The following is a 13,925-nucleotide window of genomic DNA, read 5'->3' as shown; positions in this document are numbered from 1 at the left end:
TAGTCACCGTTTTTCCTCTAAGTATTGGTAGCATCTGGAAAAATGTTGTTCATGTTGATCACAGGTTTTTTGTTTTTGTAAAATATGCATTCAAAGAAATTCAACTTCTGTTTTTTTCTTTTTTTTTAATGATCTATAGCATTAAAGCTTTTTTATACTGTACAAAAGTCATTTTTCAGTTCTTGCTCCTTCTCCCCACAGTTGTTTTGTTTCCATTGAGGTTCAGGACTTTTTAAAAACGAGCCCACAGTGAGTAAAAATGTGACAGGAGCAAAAAAAAAAACGCCTACAAACTCTCGGGGTGTCTAGAGGGTTAATGTTTTAGTCGTGGTGGTGTTCGGTACACGCTGGTATTTGTGTATAAAATGCAAATCAGAAGTCATGATTTGTACAAGTGTAGCAACCTTTCATTTCCGTGAATGTGTTACTCACCAAATGTGAGCAGGGTTTCTATGGCGACGTGGCGGAGCTCCTCATCAGCTGAGTCACACAGCGCTACCACCGCCCTGATGCTCTCCACCGCCTACAGACACACAGTTAAATGAGGTAAGTATCTGAAGAGCGCACTTGTCAAAGTACACGAGGGATACAAGAATTTAATGATCCTCTCTTTATTACATAAATGTAAAACTGCTGTTCCGTGATAAAAACCAGCAGCTACAGATAACGTGAGCTGACACTGACCTGCAGGCAGCTGAGAGCGGAGCAGGCCGCCCTCTGGCTCTGGACTCCAGCCTCTGACAGCGCCTGGGTGTAGCACTCCACCGCCTGTAGACAACAAACACTCACATGAGACCTCTGTATCTGAAACGGCATAAATGGTGCACGCGCTCAGTTCTCTTTAGCGCTACTCACCCTGGACCTGAAGTGCCTGCTTGATGCTCCAGAGGAGAGGTAGTCGGCTGCTGCCTTGTTGACCTGAGGGTCCTCGGCAGTGAGCAGGGAGGCCAGGGCCCTCAGGGTGCTGTTTCTAGGCCAGAGAGATGAGAGAGGTACCTCCTCCAGCTCCGCTAGACACTGAGCGTTATCACCACTGCACAGGACCTCCGCTAACACCTCTGAGGACGAAGCAAAGGCAGACAGAGGTTAAACCAAGGATGGAACCACTGCAGAGTAACAAATGCAAAAGGTGTTGTATGTCCTTCAGGCATGATGCTGCTTGGTAGTCTCTTGTAGATATCTAGAATATCTAAAATAACAAGTACAAATCTGATTCTGCAATATCTACAATCCTTGTAGTTTAACCATCTCTTATTCGTTCACATACTTAAGTGGATGCATACAATCAGGAGCTCATTTGCATTTTCTCTTCGTCACGTCTTAGTGGAAGGATTTTCTGAGCTGCCAGCATTTCTAGAGTGGCTTTTTAACAATGGTTGATTGAGGTTCTAAATTTGGGTGCGTGCACACAGAAAATCTTGTTTAACCCTCTGAACCCTAGAACCAGCTCGCAGGTTTTATAAGGCGTGACGTCTTTAGAATGTGACACCATTAACAGGAGCTAGAACCTGTATATACTGAGTAAATGATGCATTTTAACTTTCCAGTGATCCTGAACTACTCATCTGTGACATCCTGTTCAGTTTAGGGAACATCCAAATGTAAGCCTAAAATTGTGATATTTCAATAAAATCGCTGTATCGTATATTTCTTCTGAAAAACGATTGCTGAGAATAAACTTTTTGTATCACTCAAAAATTCTGTGCTTATCAACACAGCTAGAAAGTGACTCAGCTACGACCAACAGTCACGTGACAAGTCAGGGACTAGTCGACTGAACAACAGACCGTGTACACACAGGGCAGATAGGAAAAGAAAAATCTTGAAAGCAAAATATCTATAGCATATAGAGTCATATGTGGGCAACACCTGTGTGTGTGTTTTTTTTTTTTGTTATTCTTGTGAAATCAGTGATCAAAGAAATTCACTTATGATTTGTGGCATTAACACTGTGTCCTACTGCAGAAATGACATTTCTGAGTTCTCTCTGATACAAGTCATGGTTCTGCTGTTTTCATAAAGGCCTTGGACTTAATATTACAGTGAAAAATGAGACCACAGTGAGTAAGAATGTAACAGGAGCAGAAAACGTCCAGAAACTACGTGGAGTTAGAAGGTTAAACTGTCATCATCTGTGTAAAAAAACAAACAAAAAAAAAAACAGTCGTGACTCATAATCTGACCCTTAACAATCTGAAAATCTTGCCATCCGACAGGCTTTTAGGAAAAACGAGCAGAACCCATTAAAAACAGCCTCAACATACCGACAGCCTTGGATTCTGACTCTGACATGACATTTTATGTCACAAATCAGGATAACAGCGTATTATCTGACTGAACAATCCAACAGATTGGCTACGTTCAGACTGCAGGACTTAATGCTCAATTCAGATTTTTTTGTGAAATCAGATTTTTTTGTGAGTTCGTTCACATTTCCAATTAAATGCGACTTGTATGTGATCTGCTGTGTGAACTTCATACAACCCAAAAGTGTCCAGCATGCACAGAAGAGGACACGACGACGTCACACGCAGCGAGCGTGCTCAGTGTTTACAGAAGTAAACACGGATGATGGTGGCAGTGGTGGCCTTGCTATCAGACGTAAAAGAAAGTTTTACATTTGGTGTCGAATGATCGAGTCACGACTGGATATGGGCAATTTTTCATTTAAATGTTCTCTGTGTAACTTCTACACTGTCTAACTTCCATTCTGCTACTACCTCCTGATTCCTATCATTCTGTTCTGGGAGCTGCAATGCTGCAAAAAGCAATCTGGACCCTAAAAACCTTCACTAAAACATATATCTTTCTGATACAACATCAAGACGTTTATTACTTTGCTTCTCCTATCAAAAAAAGTTCTACTCGAGTGGATGAGTGTTAAAGTGACCCAACAGAGTTCCAGCTGCTCCTTTAATCTCCAAACAGTTGTAATATTTGGTTGAGTTTGCAGAAAGTAGTCCGTGTATGACTCCACTGAAAGCATGTTACACAACCAGCATGAAGCCCGTTACACAGCCAGCATGAAGCCCAACCGAGCGTGCAGCTGTTGCTCACCCTCTCTGGCCAGGTGCAGCAGGTGTGTCTCCATGTCCTGGACTTCGTGCTGTAAGATGTAGCTGTGGAACTGAAACACCGTCAGGACGTCCTGGGAGAGCGCGGCAGCAGCAGGGGGAGGGCTGTGTGTCGCCATCAGGTCGCTCCTGTCCACCATCTCACCCACCACCACACCGATCACTGGGGAGAAAACAGAATCAGTAGGTGTTCAGAGGAGATGGTGTCTAGCTAATTGCAACAACATTTTCATGGTGGATTTGTATTGAATCTCTATTATACTGGAACATAATCACTGTAACCCTGTGGGCTGCTGCCACAGTCCATTTCATGAATTCCCTCCAGCATCATCTATTCTGTTCAAGTCTTTCATCAACAACATAATATTCTTAGCAACTACAGTTATCTAATATTCCCTCAGGGGCGTATTTAAATCTGATTTACAAACCAAATAAGTGACTCAGTTGAAAGCTAATTAAAAAAAAACACAGAAATAGGACTGTGTTGCCAACAAAAAGAGGATGAAGGTCTAAGTATAACCCGTGGTCTGTTTGCAGAGAGAAAACAGGGATGAGCCAACCTGTGTCGGCGCTGTGTGGGTGTCTCTCCTGCAGCACCGCCGTGTAGCGCTGGTTCATGTGTTTGAACACTCGGTCCAGCGTGGTGTGGAAAAGTCCTGCAGACCCGCTGCACTCTGACCACAGAGTCATGAGCTGGGGGCGCTCGGCGAGGCCCGGGAGGACTGAGGAGGGAGCAGGACGGAACACGAGGTCAGAACACATGATGTACATGAGGTCAGACGCTTCACACCAGGAGCTTTTTTGCAGGATAGATGTATTGCAGCTTCATAAAACACTGAAAAAACTGTCTTTTACTTGCTGGTACCCACCGTCAGCAGCTGATGTGATCGCTCCCAGTCTGTCCACGCTGATCTCTGCCAGTTCCTCTAACAGCTGGGTCTGTCCGGACAGTTTGAGGAGCAAACTGCGACGCTGCCACATGCTCACCCCGCTGCTCAGCAACTGCCATTAAATGAAGCAACAAGTTAGATGCTAGTGGCAACAAGTAGCTGGTGATGTGGACGATTGTTAACTTTAATATCAGTCGTCTCTACCTGTATGAGGTGAATACAGTACTGAAGGTGGATGACGATGGCCACGTCCAGGTTCTCATTTCCAGTGGTGAGCGGCAGGGGGCTTCCTGCCACGCTGTTGCCCACCCCGGTGTCCTCCGTCAGGGCTTCACTCAGGTGTCCTCTGGCTTCTGGATGCTGGCTGCTAAACAGTACATACCGAGAGTCACCACTGAGTGGCAGCAGCAACACACACAACTGCTGCGCTTGTAGTCAAATTGTGATGGTGCAGATTCTGTTTAACCCTCTGAAGCATGAGTAGTTTCTGAGTTTTCTTTTGCTCCTGTCATATTTTCGCTCACTGTGGGCTCAGTTTTCACTGCAATATAAACGCATGCACTGCAATGGAAACACTAGAGCTACAGCTGGAAGTACAGGATGTGTTCTGTGCAGGATGACACAGTTATAATGCCATAAAAAAAGAGTATTTCTCTAAACAACAACAAAAAAAAATACAAGAACAAAAACAAGAAGGTTGTCAGTTCGCGTCCCGGTGAGGACACCCGGGAACTTTCTGCGTAGAGCTTGCATGTTCTCCCCGTGCAGCGTGGGTTCTCTCCGGGTTCTCCGGCTTCCTCCCACAAGGTCCAAAAACATGTTGAGGTGAATCGGTGATTCTAAATTGTCCGTAGGTGTGAATGTGAGTGTGCTTGGTTGTCTGTCTCTAAGTGTAGCCCTGTGATAGACTGATGACCTGTGCAGGGTGTCTCCTGCCTTCACCCTGAGTCAGCTGGGATAGACTCCAGCCCCCCACGACCCCAGTGAGGATTAAGCGGTGTATAGATAATGGATGGATGGAATTTGCTGTCATACTTCTCTGCTCAATTTTCAGACTTTTGTTTTACTGCGCAAAACTGAATAAACCTCACTTTAACCAACAAACAGCAGAGATTTAATTGACTTGATACAAACAATGAAAAGTTCAGATAGCCCACTTGAGCTCTTACAATGCATTCTGATTTTAAAAAGCTGTTTGGAGCATATGCACATGACTAAACTGCAATATAAAAATCTCACCCAATCCTCTCTCCATCTGCATCAAAAAGTGGAGATCTCTGTGGGGGCATGCTGAGGACGGCGTTGTCATCGCCAGTGTCCTCGTCATCAAAATCAGAGGTGTTGAGGAAGTCGAAACTCTCCAGGGCGCTCTCCACTGTCAGACTGAGGCTGGATGAGCGACTCCTGTGACCCGGGAGACGACACTGTGGAAAAACAAGATGATAGGAATGCAGAGAGAAAGAAACAGGGCATTAAAATCCTACAAGAAGTGACTCTGCCATGTCAGTTCTAAGTTAACTGATTTCTAGTTGTGTTGCTGGAACTTTTGACCTTCATATCAGTGCCAAATTTATGGTGAGCATGTGAGTGATCCCCTGTCAGTTAGCATGATGGCATTCATTGAAGAACACGCAGCACTTACATTGAAGGTAGAACACTTCACACAATGTTGAGGACGACTCCAACACTAAAATTATATCAGTAACGTAAAACCTTCTTTCAACATCTCTTTAAACTACTTGAAATACTTCCATCTTCATTCAGAATAAAAGCTTTAAGTACATATGTCACTGAGAAGAGGACACTGAGTCAGCGCTCACCTTGAGCAGGTCCTCCAGGCGCATTACTTCCTGCTCCAGGTCCTGCAGCTCTCTGCAGCGGTGCGTCAGTGACTCCAGTCTCATCAGCAGGCTGTGGATGGCCTCCTCCAGGCTGCTCTCCAGGAAAGCCCTGCTTCCCTCTCCAGCCCAACTCAGGCTCCCTCCACTCTCATTAGCGCTCTCGCCGGGCGGCACAATTTCTGAGGAAGTCAGCCTCTTCACAAGCTGCCTGGTCAGGCTGCCCGCCTCCTCCGTGTCCAGCTCCACAGGCTTCAGCTCGTCGGCATGATCCAGGAAAACATCCTCCGGAGCCACAGTGGACAGGTGTCCGTCGGAACACAAGGACGGTGCAGCCGAACCGCAGTTGGAGCTTGAATTACGCTGGGACTCTGTGCGCTCCCACTCTGAGTCTTCTGCGACCTCGACTTCATCACTGGCGAGGCTGGCGCTGGTCCTGCTGCCTCTGCTTCCTCTGCTGCCCGTCTCCCCGTCCTCTTCGTACTCCTCCTCCTCTTCCTCCACCAAGTGCTCCTCTGCGATGGAGTCCTCCCTGGTTGGGAGGATCTGTGTAGGTACTGGCTCTGTTTCTGGAGGAGTGACCGTGATCTCAGGGTTGGACTGGCCTGGGGAGTAGGAGCTTGGGGCGGGGCTGGGGCTGGGCGTCGAACCGGAGGTGTCGGAGAAGGTGAAGGATAGACGCTTGCACTCGGCCACGCCACAGCCGCCGTTTTCAAAGACGTCATCTGGCAAAGTGGACTGAAAACAGAGACAAAGATGTAAATGTGTGTCACAGAAAAGATACTGAGACACAGCTTGAAACCAGTCCACACAGGAAAAGATAGAAAAGTACAAGAGGAAGCTCCTTTCTAAGATAGAATAAGAGCCGCACTTTAAACATCCACTCTAACTCCACTTTTCTCTTTCAAGTCTTGTTACCAGTTCAACCAAGACAGAGTCACACAGTAAAGTCAGTCCGAACTGAAAACAAGAGTACAGACAGCTTAAAGCATGTCATGCAAATAAACATGCAAACAGCCACACGTGACATTCTGCAGCCGACAGAAAGGGACCGAACAAATGCAAGTTTGTCCACACCAGCAGAGGATCCCCATCATGTCAGGGAGGTAAGGGGGGCACACAGAGTCGGGTTAGGAGGGTCAAGGGGGCCACAACACACTCACATAGACCTCCAGACTGGATTTGGGCCTTGGCCGGAGTGAGGCCAGGTCACCAAACGAGCGACTGCGCCTTAGCTTCTCTAGCAGGGTGTCTCGGAGCATGTGCAGGAAGGAGAGGCGCTGGCGCTCCACGGGATATGGCTGCCACTTCTTTACACAATGCACGCAGGCAAATAGGACGAGGAGTTGGGTGTTCGAGTGAGGGTGGGTGAGTGAGATACAGGGGGGGTGGATGAGGGTGTAAGGTGGGACAGAGTGTGGGTGAAGGGGTTATAATGTGGAAATGCAAAGAAGAGGAGGATAGCAGGGAAATGGGTGAGGGTTAGTTTTGGGGTAGTGCTAGCATTGCTAATACACGCATGATGCATCAACAGAAAAACTGGGGGGCATAATTATTATCCTCGTAGTACAGTGCAGACAGTGCCCGGGTTAGTGCACAAGGATCACAGAATTTGCTAACAACTAAAAGGAAAAAAAAAAAGTAATCTGTCTACCGCCTCACCAGTGAAGCTAAAGACGATGTGGCGTGTGCTGGACTCACAAAGAAGGAGGTGTCCTGGAAGGTGGGAGTCTCCGGTGTGCCCTGGCTGTAGACCGACACTCGTCTCTGGAGGGCTGTGGCTTTGCTCACGTTGCCAGACGACAGAGTCAGGTCCTCGACATCGAAGGGGCTGGACGGGAAAGAAAATAGGACACTTAATATGACTGCTCTGTCTGATTCATCCTATTTCCTGCCCTACTGTTCCAGGAAATTTTCTTACTTAAAGAGCCCATATTATCATATTTTTTCTCTTTCCTTTAGTGTGTTATATAGCTGTGTTTTTCTGCACATAAAAGGTTTGCAAACTTATAAAGTCCACGCCAAAGAGTTTTTCTCCCCCATAGACAACGCTGCTCCTTATCTGCCCTAAAACACTACGTGTAAAATCTTCTTCCATTACTTGTTGACATCACAGTGCAACACATTTGTGAAATGCCTGCAAAAAGGTTAGTTTGAATGAGCAGCTTCTTTACAGTCCACAATTATTTCCTCCTTCCTCAGCTAGGGACCTTTCTTGTGCCTATACTCATAGATCTGGGGTAAGGACATGTAACCCAAGAAAGACTTTAAAGAGACAGGAGCTCATTTGAAAGGACAAGAGTACATTTCAAACACACGGTGAGATGATGTGCAGTTACAAAAATCATGTTTTTGAACCTTAAAGCATGTAAAGGTGTTCTTGTAGACCTCCAAAGACAAAATTCTAAACCTGAAAATGTAAATCATATGGGCTATTTAACTGCCATGTGATACATAGGTGTTTCTCCACCAGATGGCAGTAAACCACAAGTCATGCAAACGCTGAGTTTAAAGCTACACATAACACAAACAACAAGTTGTGGGAGTTCACTGGCAAACCGAGCTTGAGGCCAGTCCAGTAATAGACTCTTCAAGGATCAAAATATTTATATCTCGCAACCCTGAAACCCAGCAGCGATACCATCAGTGTATTAATTAGTGTTATTTTAAAATAAAAAGAATCTGGTGTGATATTTCAAAACAACAACAAGTAAATACAAGTAAACTACTTTGGCAAGATCCTTTAAGTTTGGTCATCTGGTATATAAGGTTCAACATATGAGCCAACTCATTATGTACTGCACTTCATATGTATTACAACATATCTATGAGCGTTTTGAAGGAGAATCTGGTCTTTAAAAACAAAGAACCGAGTGTCTACTTACTACCACGTAACCTCCAGGTTGAGCTTGATGGTCCCCAGGTCGTTGACGTCCACGGCCACCACCTGAGGCATGGCAGTAAACAGCTCCTTGGTCTCACAGATGACGCTGCCCACCAGCATGTGAGTGGCCAAACCCTTCAGCTCCGTCACCTGACGCACCGAAACACCAGTTTACTGCTCAGTTCAGGCGGAAGATCATGTACTGCAGCACAGGGCTTTATACAAGAGCTTATCGGGGTTTCCACACACCTTGATGTTGATCAGGTCAGTGATGAGAGGCATGAAGACCATCTCATCTCCATCCCAGCTCTGTCTGGAGTTCACTTCAATCCTCCCCTTCAGCTTCCACCGCTGGCGTCCGTATCGCATGAAGATCTACAGGAAAGAGCAAGAAAGCAGCGGCAGAAAAGAAAGAAACAGGGTCAATCCAAAGAAAGCTTTGATAACCTTTTATGAACTTAACAGCAAAACATTTCCTTCATGCAAGTCATGAGGAATGAATAATACAATTCCTGTCACTGAATTTTTTAGCCACTCGTGAGGCAGCAGAAAAGCTATAAATAGTACAGACATATTAAATCATCACCTTTTAATGGAGAAAATGTTGTGTAGAGATTGTTATTCATGAATTTAAGTGCAATATTTACTCTTTCAGCTCTGTTTTTGTTACCTAACTTCTTGTGGATATATCCGGCCTTTTACCTAAATCACATAAGTGCTAACTGCATGTGTCGGCGTTGGGAATGCAGTGCAAAGAAAGCCAAACAATTAACTGAAACTCACTACAAACATCAGAAAAAGCTGAGTCCCTTGTCGCTATTAAAACATCATTTTAGCTCCTTCAAACTGAAAAATCAAATTGTCTGTTTGTTCTAATGAGAAACCTCAACTAAACTGGGTGAAATCTTACATTTCTCGTGTCAGTATGAAAGTTAGAAGTAGGAATATGAAGAAACTTGCCTCATATTGGTCTCCAGGACAGAGTCTAGCAAAGCCTGCCAAACCTGTTAGAGAAAAGAAATACAGTTTTCATTATTCATAAAGGAACGAGGGGAAGGAAAGAAAACTCTAATGTGATGCAGGGAAGCATGAGTCGAGCAACTTTATGCGACCTTCAGGATGAATTATTGCACGATGAGAGGCTGTGCAGGGAGTCGGTGTCTTACAGCAGCACAACTATTTTAACTGACAGAAGATCTCTCTGTTACAGATTGTCATGTGAACATATTCCAAATATGTTGTAGTGAATTTGTGCTGTAAACATTAGTGAAGGAATGCCTGTTAATTCAAGGATAAGTATCAGTGTGTCATACATGTCAACGTATATGGAATGCCAGTAAATTATACACGTTTTCTCCTTTTTATGTGTTTTGTATATATACATACTCTTTTGGATTTTCTAAAATCTGTGATAGCTGTGCTGTGCGATGTTCTCGTGTGCCTTTGGGCGCCTTTTGGTTTTTTTTTTTTTGCCCGGGGACTTTTTGTGTGTGGGGGGGGGGGGTCTCGCTGCGTTTGTTTTGCTTTTGGGGGACCCCGCTCTCTCCCCTGTTCGCCAGCGGCGCCCTATGTGTGATAAAAGTTCAGTCACATGCTCTACTAAAGCAATCTCATGACACTGCAGATCATAACTTCAGCCCAGGATCACACAAACATCATCATTTGTGGCTGATTCTTCCTCTGACTTCTTCTCTTCTGGTGCAGTTCAGATTTAAAATGGTTCTTTGCATCATACGATCAGACACTACCAGCTTGATGCGTCTGCTGTTTACAGCTGGTACAATGATGCAGTGGAACGTAGCTTACACTACAATATCTAACACATTTTGCTCCCATTTGTAAATCTTCTGGGGATTTTACAGGTTTCCTATCTGATGGTATCTGCAGCGGTTGACACGCATGGTGTGTAGATCTGTAAACTCGCCATAAACTTTTTCATTGAGTGACTCTTATCTCACCTTTCATTTTGATATGAAACTCCCCGAGCAGGTTCTCCAGCTCGCTCTCAAATGTGCCCATGTTCTGGAGGATAGAGAGCAATAAGGGCGATTACACAAACAGCCCCCACAAGACGCAAGAGCAACAATAGTAATCAAGAGACTCTGACAAAACCAGCCAACGCTAAGGCGGAAAGGCTGATCTAAGCCTTCAAGTCAGGTGACAACAGATGTGTGTGTGTTATTGGGATTAAAAGATCATTCTGCAAGTACAGGACTTTGCATGGTAGTGTTTATAAAACAGTGTAAGCAGTAATCAGCGACATATATTTAGGTATATAGTGGGTGTTTGCAGGTGTGACCCCATGTTTAATGTATACTGCTCAGTCTTTTGATGGCATTTATGGATGTCTATGTTAAAATGTGTTATTTATTGTGTGTTGCAACACCTCATTATATCAGATTTTAGCATTTTTAAGCCAGCTAGCATTACTTAACATGCCTTTCATGAGGTGTGCATCCATGCTCGCAGCTCTTTCAGTACCTCAGTGTATTCCTTGTACCGGCGGTTGACCTCGGCGATGCTCTCTTTGGTGCCTTTAGTGGAGGGGGAGGAGGAGAAGGCCTGCTTCATCCGACTGGCACCTTCCCTCAGCCGACTCTGGATGCAGAAGGCCTCGTACAGCTCATCCACCTGCGTGAACACACACACAGAGTCCCTCCGTGTTTAATCAGTGCGCCACAAGGACAAGAAGTTCATTAGTGCACGTACACACACACGAGAGAGAAACTTCTGCGGTAATGAAGTGAAGTCAGTCTTTGAAGTTTGGACCTCTTTATATGTTCACATCAAAACATCCCTGGGCAGGAAGCAAATTCCCCAAAACGTCCAAGTGCCATCTGAATTATTCTGGATGTGCTCACATCTCACTGGGATTCATTCAGAGATGCCCAACGCAGCTTTGGGCTTGTGCAGGATTTCACTGCAATAGATTTTACTTTACTGTTTTATTGCTTTTAACAAGAGTAAAAACTATTTCATGACAAGATAGTATAAATATGATGCTCCACTATGAGCGAGAAGAATATTTTTCCCAGAGTGCAGAAATTGAAAAAAAAAAAAGAGAAAGAGACGACAAATGTGGAGACATTGAAATGAATAACAGAGTAATGACAAGGTTGAAATTACAGGCAGGCAAAGTTAGTCATCAAGAGTGATGACGCAGAGAAACAGATACACAAGAGGAGAAAAGAGTCCTGGAGTGAACTGACAGATACAGCTGGTATGTATCAGTGCGACTGTAGCCTCCAGTGGCAGCAGCCTGCATCGTCCCAGCCTGCGACCCCAGTGGGACACTCCCACAGCGAGGCAACAACAGACGGGGCTTTACAGCTCATTTGGAGATGACTTCACTTTGCAGCACAAGCCTGATCCAACCCAAACCCGCAGGGGGACGGGCCGACTCCATCGACATCCTGCTGCCTCACTGTCGGCTAAAATGTCGGGGTTTCGATTGGAATGAAATCAAAACATGATGGTGTAACAGTTCTCCTGGTCCCAGCAGTGAGAGATTTATTTTTCTGTTGAGCCAAAGGGGACGGAAGTTGTGTACATGATTAGAATTGTTCATGAAATCTGTGTTGGTTGTTGTCATTTTCACAGCTTGGTTTTTGTATCCTTTATACAAAAAAGATGTAGCATCAGTAGTGGATTTTGATAGAGTTGGGGTCAAGCATGCAGTATTTGATGAACACATGAGTGGTACCAGTCCAACTCTTGGTAAGGGAGAAACAAAATGGCAAATCTATGACCTTAAAGCTGACCTGTCCTGTTTACTGTATTTGTTGAGTATATTATTTGTGTTCTCCAGTTTTTTTCCTGTCATATTATGTCACTAGTTTTCATACTTGTTCCGCTCTGTTGTTCACTTCAGAAACCTGCTATTTAAAGTGAGAACTTCAAGGCGTATTCAGTTTCAACAGTATCAAGGTTTCAGTAGCTGTCACTTCCTTTTATTAGTTCCTTGAAAAGTCAAACACTTCAAACAAAAAAAAGGGCCCAAAATAGCTTCATGAAACAAAACTGAGTTGAAATGATAATCTCACAAATCAAAGTAAGTGCCATCAGCTGTTCTTAACAGACAGAAACAGTAACTACTGCTGAGTCACTCACAATCATTTCTCCCTGATAACACAAACCTACCAGCAGCAGGGTTTTCAGCGTCCTGCCCGTCTAATGTTCTGGCTTCCTAAATTCACATACGATCGAAGTGGCAGCCGGGCAAAACAAAACACCTCTGGTGAGCCTCATCAAAGGGAAATATTGCCGCCCGCCTGACGAGCACGCTGAAATATTGATGCCTCGCGCTCTTTATGGCTCTCATTAGGGAGAAGCAGGAGAAAATGGGCCATTCTGGCTCCTGTCGTCCTAACAGCTTCTCCGAGCGTTTGTTTGTCTATCTTACCCAACACCGCCTGCATCTTAGCGAGAGTCGACTCTGTGAGCGTGGACACGTCGACGTCTATGGAGAGCCTATTTTGTGGGCAAATGAGGGTTTTATGGTGACAAAGTGAAGGCAGTTTCAGTGGGATGTTTCTGTTGTAGAGGATGATGATGCAGTCTGATGATGATGATGTGATAACTTATCTTAGCACACGTACATTGGACCAGCTCCACCTCAAACCAGCCTGCCGTCAGCAAAACCCCCCCACCCCCGGCCGGCTGGGACCTGGCCGGCTGGGACCCAGCCCGTCTGTCTGTCTGTCTGTCTGTGGTATGTGGTGTATGTGGCGCGGCAGCAGCAGCTGAGCTGAGCCAGCTATAAAACAACATCCAACCTCAACTGTTATTCTCAGCTCACTGATTCTTATGGAGGTGGTTCAGAGCCAACAGCTGACAGCTTTTTTTTTATTTACAAAAAAAAAGAAAAAAAAAAAAGAGGAAAACATGAGCAGAAGACGAAATTTTTGGCTTTGCAACCAGCTGAGCTGAAGTCAAAAGAAGCAACGTTCGCCCGGGTGAACTTTTGAACTTATTAAGTCGAGAAATACTACGTTATTGTACTGGAATAAACAAGCAGACAAGGAGTTATTCATTTGCAGAAAATTGCGTTCCTCTGGAACAATACTTGGCTTTCACAAATGGAGAGGCTGATGAATAGCCATCATTCATTTCAGGCAATCAGTAATCATATCATTATCAGCTAATGAAGCTAAATTTTGTCCCCAATTACAATAGCCCCTCGCTGCCTTCAAGGAAATGTCCTTTTGAAGGTCAGCCAAGCTCCACTCCAGAGGGTGGC

General features: G+C 44.9%; 1 protein-coding gene across 2 annotated transcripts in view; it reads right to left on the bottom strand.

Annotated features, from left to right (window-relative positions):
- Nucleotides 1–13,925, bottom strand: part of ripor2 (RHO family interacting cell polarization regulator 2) — a 75,765-nt gene that overhangs the window by 3,293 nt on the left and 58,547 nt on the right. The window contains exons 7-21 of one of the 2 annotated variants that reach the window (XM_008306376.1): nucleotides 11,168–11,317; nucleotides 10,645–10,708; nucleotides 9,647–9,690; nucleotides 8,936–9,061; nucleotides 8,688–8,836; nucleotides 7,465–7,633; nucleotides 5,785–6,540; nucleotides 5,204–5,388; nucleotides 4,169–4,331; nucleotides 3,944–4,076; nucleotides 3,635–3,796; nucleotides 3,058–3,237; nucleotides 856–1,058; nucleotides 685–768; nucleotides 433–523 (exon numbers count right to left, since the gene is read on the bottom strand). In XM_008306376.1, coding sequence (XP_008304598.1) covers nucleotides 433–523; nucleotides 685–768; nucleotides 856–1,058; nucleotides 3,058–3,237; nucleotides 3,635–3,796; nucleotides 3,944–4,076; nucleotides 4,169–4,331; nucleotides 5,204–5,388; nucleotides 5,785–6,540; nucleotides 7,465–7,633; nucleotides 8,688–8,836; nucleotides 8,936–9,061; nucleotides 9,647–9,690; nucleotides 10,645–10,708; nucleotides 11,168–11,317 — 2,659 coding nt within the window. The remainder of the gene's footprint in view (nucleotides 1–432; nucleotides 524–684; nucleotides 769–855; nucleotides 1,059–3,057; nucleotides 3,238–3,634; nucleotides 3,797–3,943; nucleotides 4,077–4,168; nucleotides 4,332–5,203; nucleotides 5,389–5,784; nucleotides 6,541–7,464; nucleotides 7,634–8,687; nucleotides 8,837–8,935; nucleotides 9,062–9,646; nucleotides 9,691–10,644; nucleotides 10,709–11,167; nucleotides 11,318–13,925) is intronic. The other variant, XM_008306383.1, reaches the window with a different exon arrangement.

Source organism: Stegastes partitus, unplaced genomic scaffold (assembly GCF_000690725.1).
Source record: "Stegastes partitus isolate 25-593 unplaced genomic scaffold, Stegastes_partitus-1.0.2 Scaffold46, whole genome shotgun sequence".
NCBI classification, from domain to species: domain Eukaryota; kingdom Metazoa; phylum Chordata; class Actinopteri; family Pomacentridae; genus Stegastes; species Stegastes partitus.
Note: the sequence above shows the minus strand (reverse complement) of the source record. Positions and strands in the feature narration are given on the sequence as shown.